At 51.6% G+C, this 17276-nt stretch overlaps 1 protein-coding gene across 3 annotated transcripts; it reads right to left on the reverse strand.

The window, feature by feature from the left end:
• Window positions 1-899: 899 nt before the first annotated feature.
• Window positions 900-17255, reverse strand: AARS2 (alanyl-tRNA synthetase 2, mitochondrial). Of its 3 annotated transcripts, XM_082755482.1 has the most exons (22): window positions 17076-17255; window positions 16784-16972; window positions 15958-16103; window positions 15153-15347; window positions 14644-14788; window positions 14228-14373; window positions 13813-13921; window positions 13171-13209; window positions 12346-12457; window positions 11604-11731; window positions 10760-10910; window positions 8867-9036; window positions 7898-8011; window positions 7354-7494; window positions 6948-7085; window positions 6438-6547; window positions 5118-5226; window positions 3288-3410; window positions 2841-2951; window positions 1947-2030; window positions 1718-1828; window positions 900-1433 (listed from the first exon to the last, which is right to left on the reverse strand). In XM_082755482.1, the coding sequence occupies exons 1-22, from the start codon at window positions 17238-17240 to the stop codon at window positions 1269-1271; spliced, it is 2901 nt and encodes a 966-aa protein (XP_082611608.1). In that variant the 5' UTR covers window positions 17241-17255; the 3' UTR covers window positions 900-1268. The 3 variants fall into 3 exon arrangements, 2 of the variants coding, with proteins under 2 accessions (XP_082611608.1, XP_082611609.1); XR_014317069.1 differs by lacking the exon at window positions 900-1433 and having other exon boundaries at window positions 1788-1828; window positions 2725-2951; XM_082755483.1 differs by lacking the exons at window positions 900-1433; window positions 1718-1828 and having other exon boundaries at window positions 1998-2133; window positions 2725-2951.
• Between the last annotated feature and the right edge of the window lie 21 nt (window positions 17256-17276).

Consider the following 17276-nt stretch of genomic DNA (forward strand, 5'->3'; position numbering starts at 1 on the left):
ACGTCGCATTTGGCTGCTGCAAAGGATCCCTGCACTGTAAGGGGCTGGGAAAGAGTTTACAAGGGGTCAGCAGCTTTTAAGCTAAAAAGCAGGCCAAAGGGGGTTAATTTTGTAAGGCTGTTACTGCTGGCAAGCTCAGGCTCTGCTTTTGGAGCATGATGCAGGAGCAGCTCAGGCTCTTCTCTCCTCCTCTTCACACCTACTCTCCAATACCGACAGCAGACATCATCTCCAGCAGCAGCTATTAATATAGCAACACGAATGCACTCAGAAGGACCTGGGAAAAGCATTTTCCTAGTCAGACAGAGCATCCTTCCCCTCCCCACAGCCGGTACTGCTGTGGCTGGAGCAAAACACAGCAGCTGTTCAGCACCAGGCACTAACAGCATGAACTGTCTCCGTCATCCCTGCCCCATGCACCCCCACCAGCACCCCTCTGGCCACGTCACAAGCTCCTGAAGCACCAGGCCAGCTGTTCCAGCTCTCCCTGCCACGCTCAGGTGTCCTGCAGAGATGCTACAAGCACCAGCAGCACCCCTGCCTCCAAGAGATCACCAACAACACAGCTCCCACCTCTTCCCATCGTGCTGAAGATATGCTCTGCCTTCCAGCACCGGAGGCTACTAACACTAGTAAAGAAAGAGCCAGCGAGAGGTTGGCTGAAGGAAGGGAAGAGGTTTGAGACAGCTCTGAGCTGCAACACAGCATAAAGTACGGGGCAGGGTGATGTAAAGTCCCTGTGCACTCTGCTGACAGCTGAAATCTCTTGGCAGCAAAGGCAGATGCTCAAGGACATAGGCTTGCAATCCCTTTGCAACAAGTTTTGCCTTAGTTCCAAGGCTGGAAGTAGCATTTGCTGAATGAAAGGTGCAGATAAAAAAAATCAACACAGGAGATCAAACATTCCCGGCCATTTAATAGTGTTGGGATAACACTGTGCCATCCCCCCATGCTCTCACAGAGCTTCCCAGTGCCAGTCTTGTGGCAAGAACTGTGCTGTTCCAGAAGTTGGCACTTTCTGAGGCTCAATCCCCAAACACCCATGCTGAGAACAGGCAGCATTATTCTGTCAGTGGTATCAGGAGCAGACTCTGCTCATCCCTGATAGCCAGAAGCCGAGTGCTCCAGCACAGCATTTACAGCAACGTTCAGCGTGGAAGCTGCTCATCCTCTCAGATCAAAGTGTAACGCGTGCTCTGGATCAAGTATCCACGCACCTTGCGCTGGGGGGCATGCAGCTGTCCTGCCACCAAAGCACCACAGTTATTTCAGAGTTTACTCCGAGCAAACTCCAGCGCAGTAGTCAGGGCTCCCTGAATGCCTTTGGCATTTCCACTGCCCTTAGCGACGATAGGAGAGCCTCCTGCCTTGCCCTCCATCTGCGTACAGACAGCCACGGCCCAGTCAGCGGCAGAGAACACAGGGAGGCAGTCCTGGGGAAGAGACACAGAGCAGAGTGGTTTGGGCTGTGGAGCACTCCACAGTTTGGTGAAGGAAGGTGGACGTGACCTGGAGGATAGAGTATTATCTGTGCCCAGCAAAGGCTGAAAGCTTATCTGGTCCCAGTATGGTCATCTCAGGTCCTACCCCAGCAAGATTAACCAGCAACACTGGGTAGAATCCCATTAAAAAAAACTCAGCTGGGACTTACTGAGCAGTCAGCCCCAGTCTCTCTTTGAAGACAGGTTCCCCGTGACTCTGCCAGGGTTCTGCTTACCTTGGACACCTGGCAGGCACAGAGCACCTCTCCAGAAGCCTGAGGGCTGAGCAGCAGGACTGATGTGCCTGGAGATTTGTCACACAGCTGGTTCACTACCTTCATCAGGATCTAGGAGAAGCAGGGAGAGGAGGGGTCAGGCTGTGGCAAAGGAGAACGGGGTGCAGCAGAAAACACAGCCTGCAGCTCCCCTTGACTGCTGGACCAACACACAACATGATTCACTCACGGACAGGGAGTCAGCTGGGACAGTGTCTATGATGACAGGTTGGTTGCAGTGCTTTGTTAGCAGGCTTTGCGCCTTCTCTTCAGCCTGGAGGAGGAAACACACAGCACTGGAGGGGCTACAGGTGGCACGGGTGAGCAGGATGGGTATATGTGCATGTAACACGTACATGAGGAGTGAAAGTACTGCTCTGTGGGATAGAGGAGAGGTGTATGCTAGCTGAGATCAAAGTAAGGCTGGCAGACTAAAATCTCCACATGTACAACCCCAAAGAGATGAACCTCTTTCAAAAGGGGGACAGAGACCCACGCTGTTCTCAGCCTCTTTCCTCTGCCTACTCATTGCCACATCTCAGGCAGGATCTTGTAGCAAGATGCTGCTACTTTAAGGACAGGATAGATCTTACTGAGAATATTAAGTCACCAATAAGCATTTCCTAAGGGCTTTTAACGTAATCATGTAAATTAGCAAGACAAATGCAGCAGGGAAGCAGAGCAACATCCATGCGGCTGAGAGAAAGGCTCTGTCTGGCCACTCTCCTACTGCAGGACCTTTTAAAGCTCATTTTCAGGGCCACCTTATCTTCTCCACGTATTAAGGAGGCGGCAATGCCTACGTGCCTGTTGCTGTTTGATAAAAGCACTGATGGGGGTTCTCTATCCTCAGAGAGAGGGAGCTGTGGGTATTTGGGTGTGCCAAAACCAGTCAGTCCTTCAGCCCTGGTTAATGCCAGTGAAATCAACCCAACAGAGGGCTTGTGCTGTACTGCATGTGACTGTACCTGCTTTCCCTTGCCTTCTGATGGGACCCCAGTCACTGAGGTGCTGTGAACTGTGCCAAAGACACCAGGTTCACTGCTGCCAGCAGGCTGCAGGGAGCATGCTGCTGCCACAGTACCTGCTGCATCTCCAGTTTCTTGATGGCTGTGTTGGCGGTTCGCTGCAGCGCTTTGAGGATGGTCTGTAGTTCTTTTCTTTGCCACTGGGGCATTGCAGTGCTAGCCACCACCTGCAAGACAATTTGCTGTGTAAAGACACTGAATAGTACCTAGGAATCAACTACTCATTCTCTGGGAGGACCAGAAGATTTTTCAGCTGGGCATCTAAAGCCTGGGGAGAAGCCTGGAACCCCTTTTTCACTGCTTTACCCTCCCCACCACTTCCTCCTCTCATATTCCCTCTGGCAACAAAGGCACCTAGACTCTGGTTGAAATCTTTATGACCAACGAGGCACCAGCAAGTAGCAACTTCTCCTTGCTATTGACCACGGGGTAAAATGTGAGCCTACTGGGGACCTCAGGAGAGCCTACGGCAGGATCCTTCTGCACAGGAACGTAATCCTTACTTTGGTCAGCTGGCCCACTTCTTTGGAGAGGTTCTGCATCTCAGCAACAGAGGTGCTCCTCTGCTTCATCCGTATGGAGACGGAGTCCACTTCCACAGCCAAGCACTGGCCTACCTCTCGGGCCTGCAGAGAGGGAGAGAAAACACTTCAGGTGCAGCAACAGAAAGAAGGAGCAGGGATGGAGAATGTGGGGAGGTGGCAGGGTCATAACCACTGAAGTGCTGCTCAGCATCCAGAGGAAAGACACCTACAGACAGGCTTTAAAATTGACTGTCCCAATGAGACTCTGCAATACAAAGCTCCTCTCTACATTTGCAACCAGTGCTAGAGGTTCACACCCACAGGACCAAGCTGTCACCTCGTTACCACAGAATCACAGAATTTCTAGGTTGGAAGAGACCTCAAGATCATCGAGTCCAACCTCTGACCTAACGCTAACAGTCCCCACTAAACCATATCCCTAAGCTCTACATCTAAACGTCTTTTGAAAACCTCCAGGGATGGTGACTCCACCACTTCCCTGGGCAGCCTGTTCCAATGCCTAACAGCCCTTTCAGTAAAGAAGTTCTTCCTAACATCTAACCTAAAACTCATATATCCTCAGTATCTCACAACAAACCATCATGATTTCAATGCAAAAAACTCGGGTATCCATTTACTTTTTAATGCATTAGCAAGCACACTCTTGAAACTAACTGAAGTTAAACACGAAGACTGAAGAAACACTAAACCAAGATTAAAGAAACCTCATCAGCTGACGTTTCCCTGAGGATGAGTTCAGCTGGTCTTGGTGCATTTCTTATTGCTTTTGCCAACACCAACGCTACTATTAATAAAAAAAAAGCTAATACAAGCTTTTTGCCACCAGTGAAAATCTTTAGTGTTTGGACCACTTCTGCCCTGCCAGATCTTTGTGCCCGTGAGGGTCCTGGGAGATTATACACCAGAATAGCAGAGACGATATAGGAAAACCTGTGGGCAGAGAGATCTGTTCTGCCCAGCTAAATACCCATTCCTTCTTCCACGTTACTCCGCCCTGCCTGCAGTCTCCTTTGTCTGATTAACACATCCACAGCTCCTCTCAGGGGCTCCTCAGGTCAACGCTTCCAGCAAAGCATGCAGATGTGCCCTGCAGCTTTTCATTCCTCTGCATCAAGACAAACTGGTGGGAACACAGCTATGCATGGGACACAGCCAGCCAAAAAGCAACAGATTCGAGGGGGGAGCTTTGCTTCCAGTTTTCCCAGTTGTGATGGCAGCGGGTCACTCTCCTCTGTCTGCAGCCTTTAAGGAAGCAGTCAGGGTGCAGGGCCCCGGGCGCTTCCAGATACTCAAGAACAGAGATCTCGCAGACACACTAATAGGTTGATTGCTTCTTATAAAGACCTTATCAGATCAGAACTACAGTTTGGCAAGAAAGAGACTAAAGAAAGAAGCCAAAAGGCTGTAAGAACGAGGGCAGAGCCCTGTAGTCATAAAGTACAAATCCACCTGTGACAGGTAGGAGGTAGAAGCAAAGCACAAAGGATCACACCTTTAAATACCTACCTGGAGACTGAAATTTCTATTCCAGAGGCTTCCTGATATTTTGTGCCAAGTTTCTATCTTGGAAAAGGGGGGTCTGAAGGGAGGAATGAAGGTCATGGAGACAGGAGCGTGGGACAAGGGGGAATGGATGTGAAGAGTGAGGTACAGCAGCAGAGCTGGCCCCAGGGTAAAGAAGGAAACAAGATCAGGTGTAGCAGGGAGGCTCCAGCAGAGGGAATCTGCTTGTCTAAGCAGGAACCTGTAAAATTGGGTCCATCTGAAATCTCAGTACCCTTTTCTTACCTGCTTGGCCTGTCTCCCTGTGACTGCAATGACACGGCTAACCCCTTTCACAAGCTGGCGCTCGCTGACGATGGCCAGGTCCTCCATAGCTCCTGTTTGGAGAAGGTGCCTGCAAAGTTGACGGAGAACAGGACAGAAACAAGTTGCCCTCTGGGACCAGAAATCAGGGAGCCTACTTCCATTTCAGACACATCTGGAGTAGAGCAGCCCCTCCCCAGTCCCAACAGCTTCAGTCCTTTCCATCCCTAAAATCCTGGTGGCACCCGGTCAGGCAAGAGACAGCAGAGCTGAGGCTACTCCAGAAGAACCTCTGTGCTACCAGCTCAGCAGGCTGCTGCCAAATGTACCTAACAGCCAAGTTCTGCCTTGCTGTCCTTTCTTTCAGCACTAGGATGGATTAGAATTTTTCCCTTGCTACTCAGCCACTGCTGAAGCTTGCTGAAAACAATTTTTTCCTTCCACTCCCCCACTCCTTTGTCAGACCAGCTTGCAGAAAGGCCAGTCATCTCCAGACACATTGCAGCCATGCAGACAGAGGGCACCGATGACTTTCCCCTTTCATATCCAATGTTGAATAGCCAAGAAGGAAAACAACCACAGCGTCTCAGGTTCTCCGTTACCACAAGTAACCATTTCAGACAGCTTTGCTAGAATTGATCATCTCTACTCCCCTGCAGTTTCTTGTCCCACTCCTCCCACGTGAATGTTCTCATGACTAGAAACTTGCTCATTTCCAGCTGTATCAGCTCAAAGGCCAATTTGTTCCTTTTTGTTTTCATGGTATCACTGTCCTAAGATTATTAACTCTTCTTCTACTCTCATTAGTGCTAAAAGGGCTAAAAATAATTAAAATAATCAGACTGGCCTCTAGTTCTGACAACCATCAGAGCCTCCTGTTGGGTCCCCCACCTTCCTGCAAGCCCAAAACCAAAGCTCCCCAGCTCTGTTTAGCGTGAGAGGACACGCACCCTGTTCCACACTGCTGGAGCCCTGCAGCTTCCAGATGGGCTTTAGAGTGTGAAGCAAGGTAAAATGCTTTGCATTTTGTTAACCTTTTTGGTATTTCTAACCAAATTTCTCTACAACCAGCCTACTCTGCCCCCATTTCAGTGAGGAAACCCAGTCACGAAGGATCAGAGAGTGGGACTTGGAATTATGCCTTTACCTCAGCCACCAGTGCTCACACACAAGCCTTGCAGAGCATACAGAGATCCTCACACAGGCTGATCCCCGGGTCAGGGTGGGAAGCAGCTCGAGAGAATCAGAAGGACACAGTCTGCACACAAACACACCATCTGACTGTAGGTAAAAGACACTTACGTCCCACAGCAGAGCTCCACAGAGGTCTGCCTTGCAGCCTCAGAGTCGCAGGTCAGCACAGTCTCCACAGGGACCCCGAGGGACACTATCCTCACCGGGTCTGGATACTCCTGACAGAGGAGACAGGGATCAGCAGCTAACCACGCAGTCCTTCAGGGGCACTTACAGGCAGCTTCAGGTCCCTGCCTTACTTTACCCCTCTTCTAAAGCACCCCCAGAGTCAGGGGCAGCTCTGCTGCTCCCCCATAAACAGCCACCATGGGAGAAAGAAACAATGGGGTGACACCGTAAGCTGTTGGGCCAGATAAATGAGCAGAAAGCCTATGCACCACCAGTCGCCACATATCACAAAACAGTGCTCCTGAGATCTTATCTCTGTCCCATTTTCCCTCCTGAGTTTGGAGAGTCATTTCCCCTACAGAAACCTGTTGCTTCAACTTCTCTTATGGCCCAGATGATTCCTGCTGAAGGAGCAGGCTCAGAGAAACACACCCTATGTTCCTGTCGTACCTCATCCATAGCACGAAGTCCCTGAACTCTTCTTGCCAGCGCAAGGGGAACCTCAGCCATATGCACAGCCTCATCTCGTTTGATCACATCCTGGACCACCTGCTCAACTCGCTGCAGCTGCTCCACAGTCACAGGACCCTAAGGAAGCAAATCAGCCTTCAGGAGAAGCCTCCCAAAAGGCACAGAACAAAGGAGGGAGAACTCTGGGCTCACAGACAACTCAGCTTGGACACAACACTTTCCCCATGACTCACCTTCCCTGCTTGTAAAAGGGAATAGCGAGCATCACGACCCTCCCACCTCTCTATAGAAGTGACTACAGCGAGAGGAGAAAAATCCCCGAAGAGAGGCCAGTACCGAGGTGCTGGTACTGCTGAGAAGCAAGGCGACACGAGCCCAGAGTCACCTGGATATCGAAGTCGAAGCGCAGCCGCTCTGCTGTCACGTGGGACCCTCGCTGCTCCGTCCTGTCACCCAGGACATGGCGCAGAGCAAAGTTGAGCAGGTGGGTAGCGGTGTGGTTGGTCATGCAGGCCAGCCGCCGGGCCTGAAAGCACAGACAATTTCCCCTGGTGGGCTGCTTCTGCACAGCCTGGGGGAGCAGAGGATGGCATAAAGAGGGAAGTGAAAGGCTGCATGCGAGGGGATGGGGGGTGATGGTGACAGAACAACAGGTAGCACAGCTGCCAGATGAATTTATGTCAGAGGGCAGATCTCACTTCTTTTCGCCATGGGATCGCCTCTGTAAAACAGCAAGGGTAGGCTGAACGCTTCTGGACAGACCTGTAGCTCATACAAGACTACAGACAAACTCACTTGTAAGTCCTCCTTCCCACTGCAATAAAATAGTCTCAGGAACACAAGGAACTGCTGCCGTGCCCAGGTTATTCACGGCATTAAATGACTTTCAAAGAAAGGCTGGAAAAGGGTTAAGAGCTCTGAGTTATTACCTCATCCACGAAAAGCTGAACTTGATCTCCAGCACGCAGGGTTTCCACAGCAGTGACCTCATGGACCACGTAACCACCACAGAGACGAACTGACTCTACAGGGAAGAGGATGTCCTGAACAGAGAGACACAGAAAGATGAGTTAGGGCACAGGGAGCATCCAAAGACCCATGCTACACATCTGCTTGATCCTACTGGGAAACACAACCCCTGTTGGTCCCAAAGAGACAGCAATGGGGCGTGAAAAGCAGGGACAAGCTTCCAGCCAGCATAACCAGCGTGCCTCAGCCCTTCCTTGCAGCCAGCCACTCACTGCATAACAGGTCGAGACTGCCAGTTTGCAGTGGAGGGGCAGCAATGCCAACTGTGCTAATGAATTTTCCTAGCAGGGATGTCTGTCCAAGAGAAATTGGACAGCAGCTGCCAAGGCACCTGCATCAGGCATCCACGGTGCCTCTTCTGCTTCACAAGGTTGGCAAGAAAAACTTGATCCCTCTTTCATCTTGGGGAGACATGCTAAGCAAGGCACTATCACATTCTGCAAGGCTAAAAAGGCAGCATCGTCGCCCAAAGGTGACTGTCAGGAGCTAGAACATGGGAGGGAGAAAAAGCTGCACCCCTTCTTCTTAGAAGAGAGTCAAAGCTTTCTCTCTGTCAGTGTAGAAAGAACTTGCTGCAGAGGCGGATGCCACCCTACTTGTGAAGAACACAGCACGCCGAAGAGCTCCCCGTCATCCCCAGCAAGAAGAAATTGCAAAAGGCTGAGAGAGACAACCAGAGCAGCAGGTCCACCTCCACCAGGTTACTGCTGCTTCTTCCTCACCCCACCAACCCCAACACAAAGTCAAGGACACTGTCAAGAGCTAGCAGCCTGCTAATTAATACAGCAAAGTAGCTCATCATTTGGGGAGGTCTGCCTGGCCTCGATGTCCAGGACTGCCTTGGGTTCAGGCAGCAAAAGGTCTCTCACCTGCTGTCCTAAGCGTATCAGGTAGCCTTGGTCAGAGGCTTGCCCACCCTGCTCTGCATAAAAGTTAGTCCTGTCCAAGATGACACCACAGCGCTGCCCTGCCCCAACCTCCTTCTGTAGAGACTGATCTCTGTACAGCATCAGGATGGTGGCCTGGCACGGGCTGAACTCTGCCAAGGGGAAGAAGATGGAAGCAATCAGTGCGAGCACCCTGGCAGATCACACCATGAAAGGGGGCACCACATGCCAACCCTGCCAACACCCATCCTATAATGAAAGCTGGCACTTGACTTTGTAGGGTAGGAACAGCTATTGGCAGAAAGGACACAGGATCTGTTATCTGGAAGCAAGCCACCCTCATTTACCCAGTGAGGCACTTGCCGGGTAGTAGCTAACCAGGCAGGGTCCATGTGAGTCTGACAGAGCAAGATGTGGCACAGACACATCTCTATCATGCTATGCTGTGTGCTTGGCCAGCCTGACTGCCTTTGACAGAGATGACTGGCTTGGTGGACAAGGGAAGGCAGCAAAGTCACGTTCCTTGACTTAGCAAGCTTCTGACACATCTGCCTGAGCAGCCTTGAAGCCAAATGCAGGCCAAATGCTGGGCCCCACAGAAAACTGCTCAAAGTTTCCAAGTTCAGCTGACACTCAGTTACTAGCAGAGCTACTTGTAGGCTGATATTAGGGCCAACGCCTTTCAACAGCTTCATTAACAATAATCCATGACAGGAGGGGATGCACGCTTATCCTGCTTGTGTCTGGCAGCAAGTGGTCAGGACCAGACAATACACTGAAGAGCCTGGCTGCTTTTCAGAGGGATCTGGCAGGCTGCAGAAATGGACTGAGAGCAACCTTCAGGTTCTCAAGGACAAGATGAACACAAGTCAGCACGGTGCCCCTGCAGCAAGAAGGCTGCTACCTGCTGGGCTGTGTGAACGCAAACGTAGTCAGCAGGCCAAAGAAAGCAGTTATTCACCTCTGTGTGGCATCTGTGACACTATGTCTAGAGCTGGGGAAATTCTGGTTGTACATAAGGAAAAAAACTTCACATGGTGATAAAGAACTGGAAGAGGGACCAGAGAGGCAGTGGTATCTTCATCCTTGAAGATACTGAAAACTTACCTGGAGAAGGCCCTGAGCAACCTGATCTGACTGCGAAGCAGATCCTTTCTGCATCAAGAGATGGGACATCCAGAAGTCCCCTCTAACCTGAATTACTACACGATTCAGTGCCTGAAAAGGTGGGATAGTACTAGCTTGGAAATTTCAGCCAATGCCTATGATGGGCTAATTTTCCTTCACTGTGCTTGCTGTAGTGCTTATAGTTTGAACTGCCTCACTTTTCACTTACTGTGGGTTGCCACCAGCATGCTGGGTAAGATGGAGCTGGCTGTACACAGCTATCTAATTGCTTGTGACAGCCACATCACCTCTTACTCTCTGTGGTTTAGCTTTATGCTTCCCCTGGAGCATCAGCAACCCCAGTTAGCCCAAACGACAAAAAGCCTGCACTGTCATCTAGCGGCCTGCCAAGGAAATAGCAAGTCCCTGGCTTTAAGCAGCCACCTCAACTGGCATCACTCTCCCTAGCACTCACATTCAGGAGCCTGATTGTTGGGGACAGACTCACCTCTGGCAGAAATCAAGTCACTGCTTCAGCAACCCACATCTCACAGCCTTGTCACTAGCCTGAGCTTTCCTGGGGACATGCCACCAGAATGGCAAATACCTCAGAAAAAGGTATAGGGGCAAAGAAGGGATGTAGCAGCGAAGTGGACAAGTTTGAACCACAAGATCCCTGTCCTCCTGCGTGCACCAGGCCAGCAAAAGCAGTCTGATGACAGATTCCTTAGGCAGAGTTTGTCCTACATAAAGGACATGGCCACTTACCGTACTGCCCGTGCTGCCCAAGCTTGTAGGAGTATTTCGGAGAGTCATCAGTAGCAGGCACGTTGTCACCCCGCAGCTGAGCCAGCGAGTGCACATCCAGGTGCACAGCTGTGCCCTCCAGCTGTCCTGCCTGCGCGCCCTGAGCCTTCCGCTGCAGCAGAGCAAAGGCAGGGTTAGAGGGGAGGTACCCAGGGGATTGGTTTCTCCAGTAACTGGAGTTTTATGGCTAGAAGCAACTGCTTCCACCTTCCTGGAAATGACTCCTTTATGTCTATGCTGATGCTAAACCAAACCCATTCCTTCCAGCCCCACAAGCACTCAACACCACCCACAGGGGCAAGCCACAAGCAACTGCTAACAAAGCCCAGCTTGCTGCATAGCTGTGAAAATTCCAGGCCATTAAAGCTGAGAAGAGCACAGCCTTGATCTGATTACTGCACAAGGTGGGCAGTGCGAGTCTTCCAGCACTACAGAGGCTGAAAGGATTACGTCAACTCTTCACAAATCACTTGCTGTTTGGGCTGTCTACGCTGGCTCTGCTTTGCGTGGAGCATTGGACTACACAACTGCCAGAGGTCACCCCTAACGTGTGTAATTCTACAACCACCACTCCAGCCAGTATTGTAAAACACTGCCACTGATCTGACAGGAATCACCAGCCAATACTCCTCAGTCCCACACCCACAGATGAAGTCAGCATGACCCAGCTACTGTTTCAGACCCGCTTCCATTCCAGGGAAAAAGCACGTGGCCCTGTGGTGCATCTGAGGAGCAGTAAAAGGAATTCTGCCTCCACAGGAAGGCACAGGCTCTGAATTATCCTCATGAGGAGAGCCTCTCTTACCTTCGCATCCTCCAGAACAAGTTCACTGAAAGCATCTGAATCCAAACGGATTCCCTTTTCTTCAAGCATCAAGTCAATCAGATCCAGAGGAAACCCCAAATTCCCATAGAGAGACCAGGCTACATCAGCTGTAGGACAAAAAAGAAGCACATGAACTCCGTGTGAACATGGAATGCAAAGTCATCTCCAAAGTTGCTTGGATGAGACCAAACTCATGTGTGCTTTGGCAGCCAAGTTCACTTTTACTGTGTGCAACTGCACTGAAAATGGGGAAGGGAAGAGAAGCCACAAAGTTCTTTTAGTACAAGACTAAATGTTAGTGGTGCCCCAAAGCAACATCCTGTCAAAATTCAGCGCAGCACAGCTAGATAGGCAGCTGCTCTGGGTGGGTCCTCCTTTTGGCTACATCTTGTAAAGACCCATTTAGTCAGTAAATAAAGCAGCAACAGAATGCTTCTGACTTTCCCAGTACCTAGTTTGTCGTGAGAATGATGCTCTAGGAAACAATCACGATCTGGAGAAAGGAGCACTATCTACTTTTAAATTTGGCATTGGAGTGCCCAGGGCTGGAATGTTCTTGAGGGCATGTGGGGGAAGCAGACAGACACTCACAAGAATAGAACAGTTCAGTTGGAAGGGACCTTCAAAGACCTTCGAGTCCAAAAGAGTTTTGACTTAAGTGCTGGCCATGACATGGATCAAACCAGCTTTAAGTGCAGCTTGGCTGAAGGAGGAGACTCACCTGGGAAATTTGTGGAGGGCTGCATCTGCTGCACTGTCCGCTCAATGACGCGCCTCCCCCGCTCGAGGGAGGACAGGAAAGCAGCTTCATTCTCATTGATGATATTCATGACCTGCCCAAGGAGCAGAAAAAGAGTTGGCTATAACACCTCAGGGAGCTCCCCAGCTCAGCTCAGCCCAAGCGGGTGTGTAATTGGTGCTGTCTGCTTGACCCAGCCCCCTTGTTCTGCAAGCAGCCATCACAACGTGGCTCCGGCGCGCTATTAAACAGCACCAAAGTCACTGCGACTCCGATCACTGTGTTCCTGTTACGGAAATATTGACCATCCACCTGGGGAAGGCTGGATCCTGACAAATGCTCCTTGTCATCCATTTGTTATCCGTGACCCAATTCCAGTTGCATGGCTGGAACAGCCAGAGAAATTGCTTGTCACAGCTGCTGTCAGCTGAAGCTAGGAGGGACTAGCCCTAAATCCCCAAACCACTTTGGACAAAGGGTACCCAAGCTAGGACAGGCTGTACTTGGATTCAGCAAAGGAGCTGCCCTAGCTTTTTCAGAGCAATGCCTGCCTGATATTAGAACAAGGCGTCCCTGCTAAGGATTTAATAGAGCTCCCACAAAGAAATCTGCCACAGATTTTCACATCCAGGCAGTGCCCATGATGCAGATGTGCTCCCCTCACATCAAGGCCTTCCCACAAGAACCCACCTAGGGAAACTCCTCCAGCTAAGTCCCGAGACAGCGCTGCCTTCTGCCTCTGAGAGCTGTGCCCCCCAATGACAATAAGAAAGGGGGTTTCTCTCCAGGGGTTTTCACATCACTCACCTGGTCTGCACTCTTCCTCAGCTCTGGGTAGGCATCGCCCTGTGGAGTGAGCCTCAGTTAGAGATAACATCCTCAGGAGATCTCACAGTGTCACAAGCATTACAGAGGTTTCTCAGGCACGTAAACGTGAAGGGAGCCCCAGCGCACAGCCTCAAGGACAGCATCACAGCAGGACAATCACACCTGGACTCAGAGCTGCTGTCTCCTGGCTACCTCCCCATGACCCTCCTCTGCTAGCCCCTGCAAAGCATCTCCGTGGCAAACGCGTCAGTTCACAATGGGAAGCAAGCCCTGCCATTTAGGATGCTGTTAGTAACCACGGGGACCGATTTCAGAAGGCTTTAACCAGATATGACAGCTTGGAAGCTGCTGCCCTCAGGAAAGAAGCGTGCCCTTGCATACACTTACACACTCACGCTGACTGTTAGCACTGGCCCCATTAGGCACCCCATGGCCCCTATTCCCCCATCAGAAACGATCAGGAGACAAGAGATTTTTTACTACTGCAATGCACAACAGCACGCATCCCCTCCTGGAGCTCCTTTCCATCCCAGATTGCCTCCTGATGGCGTACAGGAAAGGAACAGGGGGCTGAATAGGACATATGATCAATTCTTCCCCAGTGCAGCAGTTTTTACTCACCAGCACTTCCACTACAGTAGGCACGAGGGAAGCCAAGAGCCCAGGCGGAGCGTGAAGGACTTCAGAGCAGAAGCGGACAGCCCGGCGCAGGATCCGACGCAGCACCAGTCTGAAAGCAGGGCAGAACGCCCCGGGCAGCACATGAGCATCCCTGCACAGCTCCCGCATCCAGCACACCCCACGTGCAGCCCCTCTTGGGCCTGACCTATTGCCAAAGAGCTGCCCCATGCGCTCTACGCCTACACAAGGATGAGTTATTGCAGGTCTGAACCTCCTCCAGGCTCTCACCTTCCTGTCTCCCCAAAGACAGGGGGCACCCCTTACTTTGGCTCACACCAGAACCGCTCCCCTAGCTGCTCACGTTCCCTTCTGGACCTAATTCCCACCACACTGTGCCATTTCCACACATCCTTACTCTGCTCCAGAGAGGCCTGGGTAGATGCCATCAGTGATGCACACGCACAAGGTCCGCACGTGATCTGCCACCACGCGGTAGGCCATATTCACACGCCCAGCGTCAGCATCCCCCACCAGACCTTGGTACCTGGGCGCGCCACAGCCCTAAAAACAAAAAGGGGAGAGACAGATCAGCATGGGCGAATGGCTGCAGAAGGAAAAGCTGCAATCCTAGAGGCAGCCAGCTACACCTGACATCATGCTTCTCAACTACCTTGTGCGTCTAGGATGTACTCATTAAATCCTTCCAGAACATTACAGACTGGCCAACCAATGCCTTGGCCCTGAGGAATTTAGGAAAACTTGAAGGACGAAGGAACTGGCAGTGCTGATATACCAGTGGAATTTTCCCTCAGCTCCCTTAGATGCTGTCACCTTGTGAATGGCGTCCAAGATGGGCGTGAAGAGATCCGTGTCGTAGTTGGAGCGTTTGTTCTGCAGAACGGCCACCAGCCTTTCCAAGCCCATTCCTGTATCCACATGGTGCTGAGGCAAGGGAAGCAAATTCCCTTCCACCTCTCTGTCAGTGAGCCAGGAAAAAAAGGCAAAAGAGAACCAGGAGTCAGGTCAGGGGCAAAGAAAAGGTGCAGGTGAGTCACAGAGACTGGGAGAGTGATGGGGGATGGAAACAGGAGGTGACCCAACAGAAACATGCTCAGGGATGAGACTAACAGCAGCCTGCCTTGGCACTGCCAGGCAGCCAGGCTCTAAGGGTCAGATAGTCAGGTACACTGTGACATGCAGAAAAGGGGCTTCCTTCAACAGGGGCCCCAGGCCTTCTCCTTATTCTCAGGTTTTCTCTGAGATGTCAGAGGATATACACATACAGTTATAATGTTATATGAGGGGGAAAGGCTCTGGAGCTTAGTCAAAGCGCCTGGTACCTGTTATACTGCATGAAGACCAGGTTCCAGATCTCCACCACGTCAGGGCTGCCCTGGTTCACCAGTGCTGCAGCATTTCTGCCACCACCCACGTGGTCGTAGTGGATCTCTGTGCAGGGACCGCAGGGACCTGTGTCACCCATCTCCCAGAAGTTGTCCTTCAGTGGAAAAGGCAGCACGCGACTAGCAGGCACCCTGGAAAGGCAGACAACAGAGGTAGCAGTGCTGGGGCATGCATGAAAAGCACAAAGTATCCTATGTAACAGGGAAATCTGGAAGAAGGGATCCTTTCTGACTGTTGCAACTCACTATCCAAACACATTAGGACTTGTTTGCTTCAGTTCATGCAGAATTATGCTCCTTAGCAGGAACAGACGGCCCCAAACTTAACAGGACCCTACTCACTGCTCCGAATAGCTAGCAAACTGAATCCGGCTCCCGCTGATGGAGACGGGCGCTCCACCAGGTCAGTGGGGCCACTTTTCTCCTTGGAAAAAAATCTAGCAGAGCTAAGATGTGATCAGGATGGAAGGAAAGGACAAAGACATTCTTCAGGCACTTCACCTAGGTCAGACAGGCTTGGGTGTGCGGCCCCAAACTGACAGCATCTGAGCAGCAGCTTAAAGGTGAAATGCCCCAGAGCGCTCAGACTTTTAGCAGCCCAAACAAAGCAGAAACTAAACATGTTTAAAACCCAGTTTTTGACTCCTGCATTTGCTTCCCATTAACTAAAGAGCAAATGAGAGGCTACGTAGGGTGGAACGTCAGTACCTGCTGCTCAGGACCTTTTCTCTAACACACTCACCCCAGCTGGAGCCATATGTCCCTGCATTCCTTGTCAGCGCTCAGCCCCAGTGAGGAGTCTCCGCCAAAATACGTGACATAGAGGCGATCCTTGGGGATCTCGTAGACCTCTGTCAAGAGCTCCCAGGCCATGCTGCACGCTTCCTCCTGAGCAGATAAGGGACACAGAGGTAGCACAGGGATCCAAGGTGTGGAGTGAGACAGAAGGTTCTTCAGGACAGGAGTCAGGCGCCAAAGAAGCACATTTCAGCCACTCTCATTTTGGGATTAAAAAAAAAGAAAAAAAGAGTGTGTGTTCGGAGAGCAGCACGATGGTTGGACAAGTGACACAGCTCATCTCTATCATATAAACTTGACATTCCTAAATTACTGGGAGACCTTCAGGATCTCAGCGTGGCCAACACTCACCTGTTTACCACCAGAAGTGTTCCTGTTTATTTAACATTCCTGTTTACTTAGCTGGTTATTTCTTTCCATGGAAAATCGTATTTGCGAGCAAAACTACTAGCATCTTTTATTCTTCTTCCCTTTTAACACCTTTACAGCAAAAAGCACCAGGAGAACTGGAAACCTCTTTTAACCCACGCGAAGGCTCAACAGTGGCGTTCACCCGGTGAACTTTGGTTTGTACACACTGTCTGAAGCTCTGAAAAGCTGAATATTTTGAGAGAAACGAGCTCTCTGCGGGAACACCCAGTGCCCCAGCACGCCGCCCTCCAACCATGGGGCTGCCAAGGGGGAATATGCCGCTTGCCATGCCACCTAGCGCAGATAAATTTATTTTTTTCAGGCCTGCAGCAGCCGGCAGAGCTGCGTCCCCGCCTCACCTTGAAGTAGTCCCCGAAGGACCAGCTGCCCAGCATCTCGAAGAAGGTGTGATGGCAGCCGTCCCGGCCCACGTCCTCCAGGTCGTTGTGCTTGCCCCCGGCGCGCACACACTTCTGGCTGTTCACCACCCGCCGGTACCGCGACAGCTCGCTGCGGGGGTGCGCCGTGCCCAGGAAAATGGGCTTAAACTGCGAGATAACGGGGAAAGAGAGAGAGATGGAAGGGGAGGGGAGGTGGTGGTGGTGGTGGGGGGTGCAGTCAGCGCTGCCACCCGGAGGGGCTGTGGCGCACCTGGTTCATGCCCGCATTGACGAAGAGGAGGCTGGGGTCCCCGCGGGGCCGCACGGGGGCGGAGGGCAGGCGGCGGTGGCCGTGCTGCTGCTGGAAGAAGCGCAGGAAGGCGGCGCGGACCCGGGCTGCGGGCAGCGCTGAGGGCAGGCGGCCGCCCGCCGCCATCTTAGGGCGCGGGGCGGAAACAGGAAGGGCGCCATG

Source organism: Aythya marila (genome assembly GCF_965140915.1).
Source record: "Aythya marila genome assembly, chromosome: 3".
Lineage (NCBI taxonomy): Eukaryota > Metazoa > Chordata > Aves > Anseriformes > Anatidae > Aythya > Aythya marila.

What these genes read in the sequence shown, in the direction of transcription:
- AARS2 (XM_082755482.1), bottom strand. Translation starts at nt 17,240, where the DNA reads ATGGCGGCGGGCGGCCGCCTGCCCTCAGCGCTGCCCGCAGCCCGGGTC. An exon ending in CTACTGTAGTGGAAGTGCTG is followed by an intron (nt 13,210 to 13,812) that starts GTGAGTAAAAAC and finishes CTCACTCCACAG; the next exon opens with GGCGATGCCTACCCAGAGCT. An exon ending in TGAGGAAGAGTGCAGACCAG is followed by an intron (nt 12,458 to 13,170) that starts GTGAGTGATGTG and finishes CTCCTTGGGCAG; the next exon opens with GTCATGAATATCATCAATGA.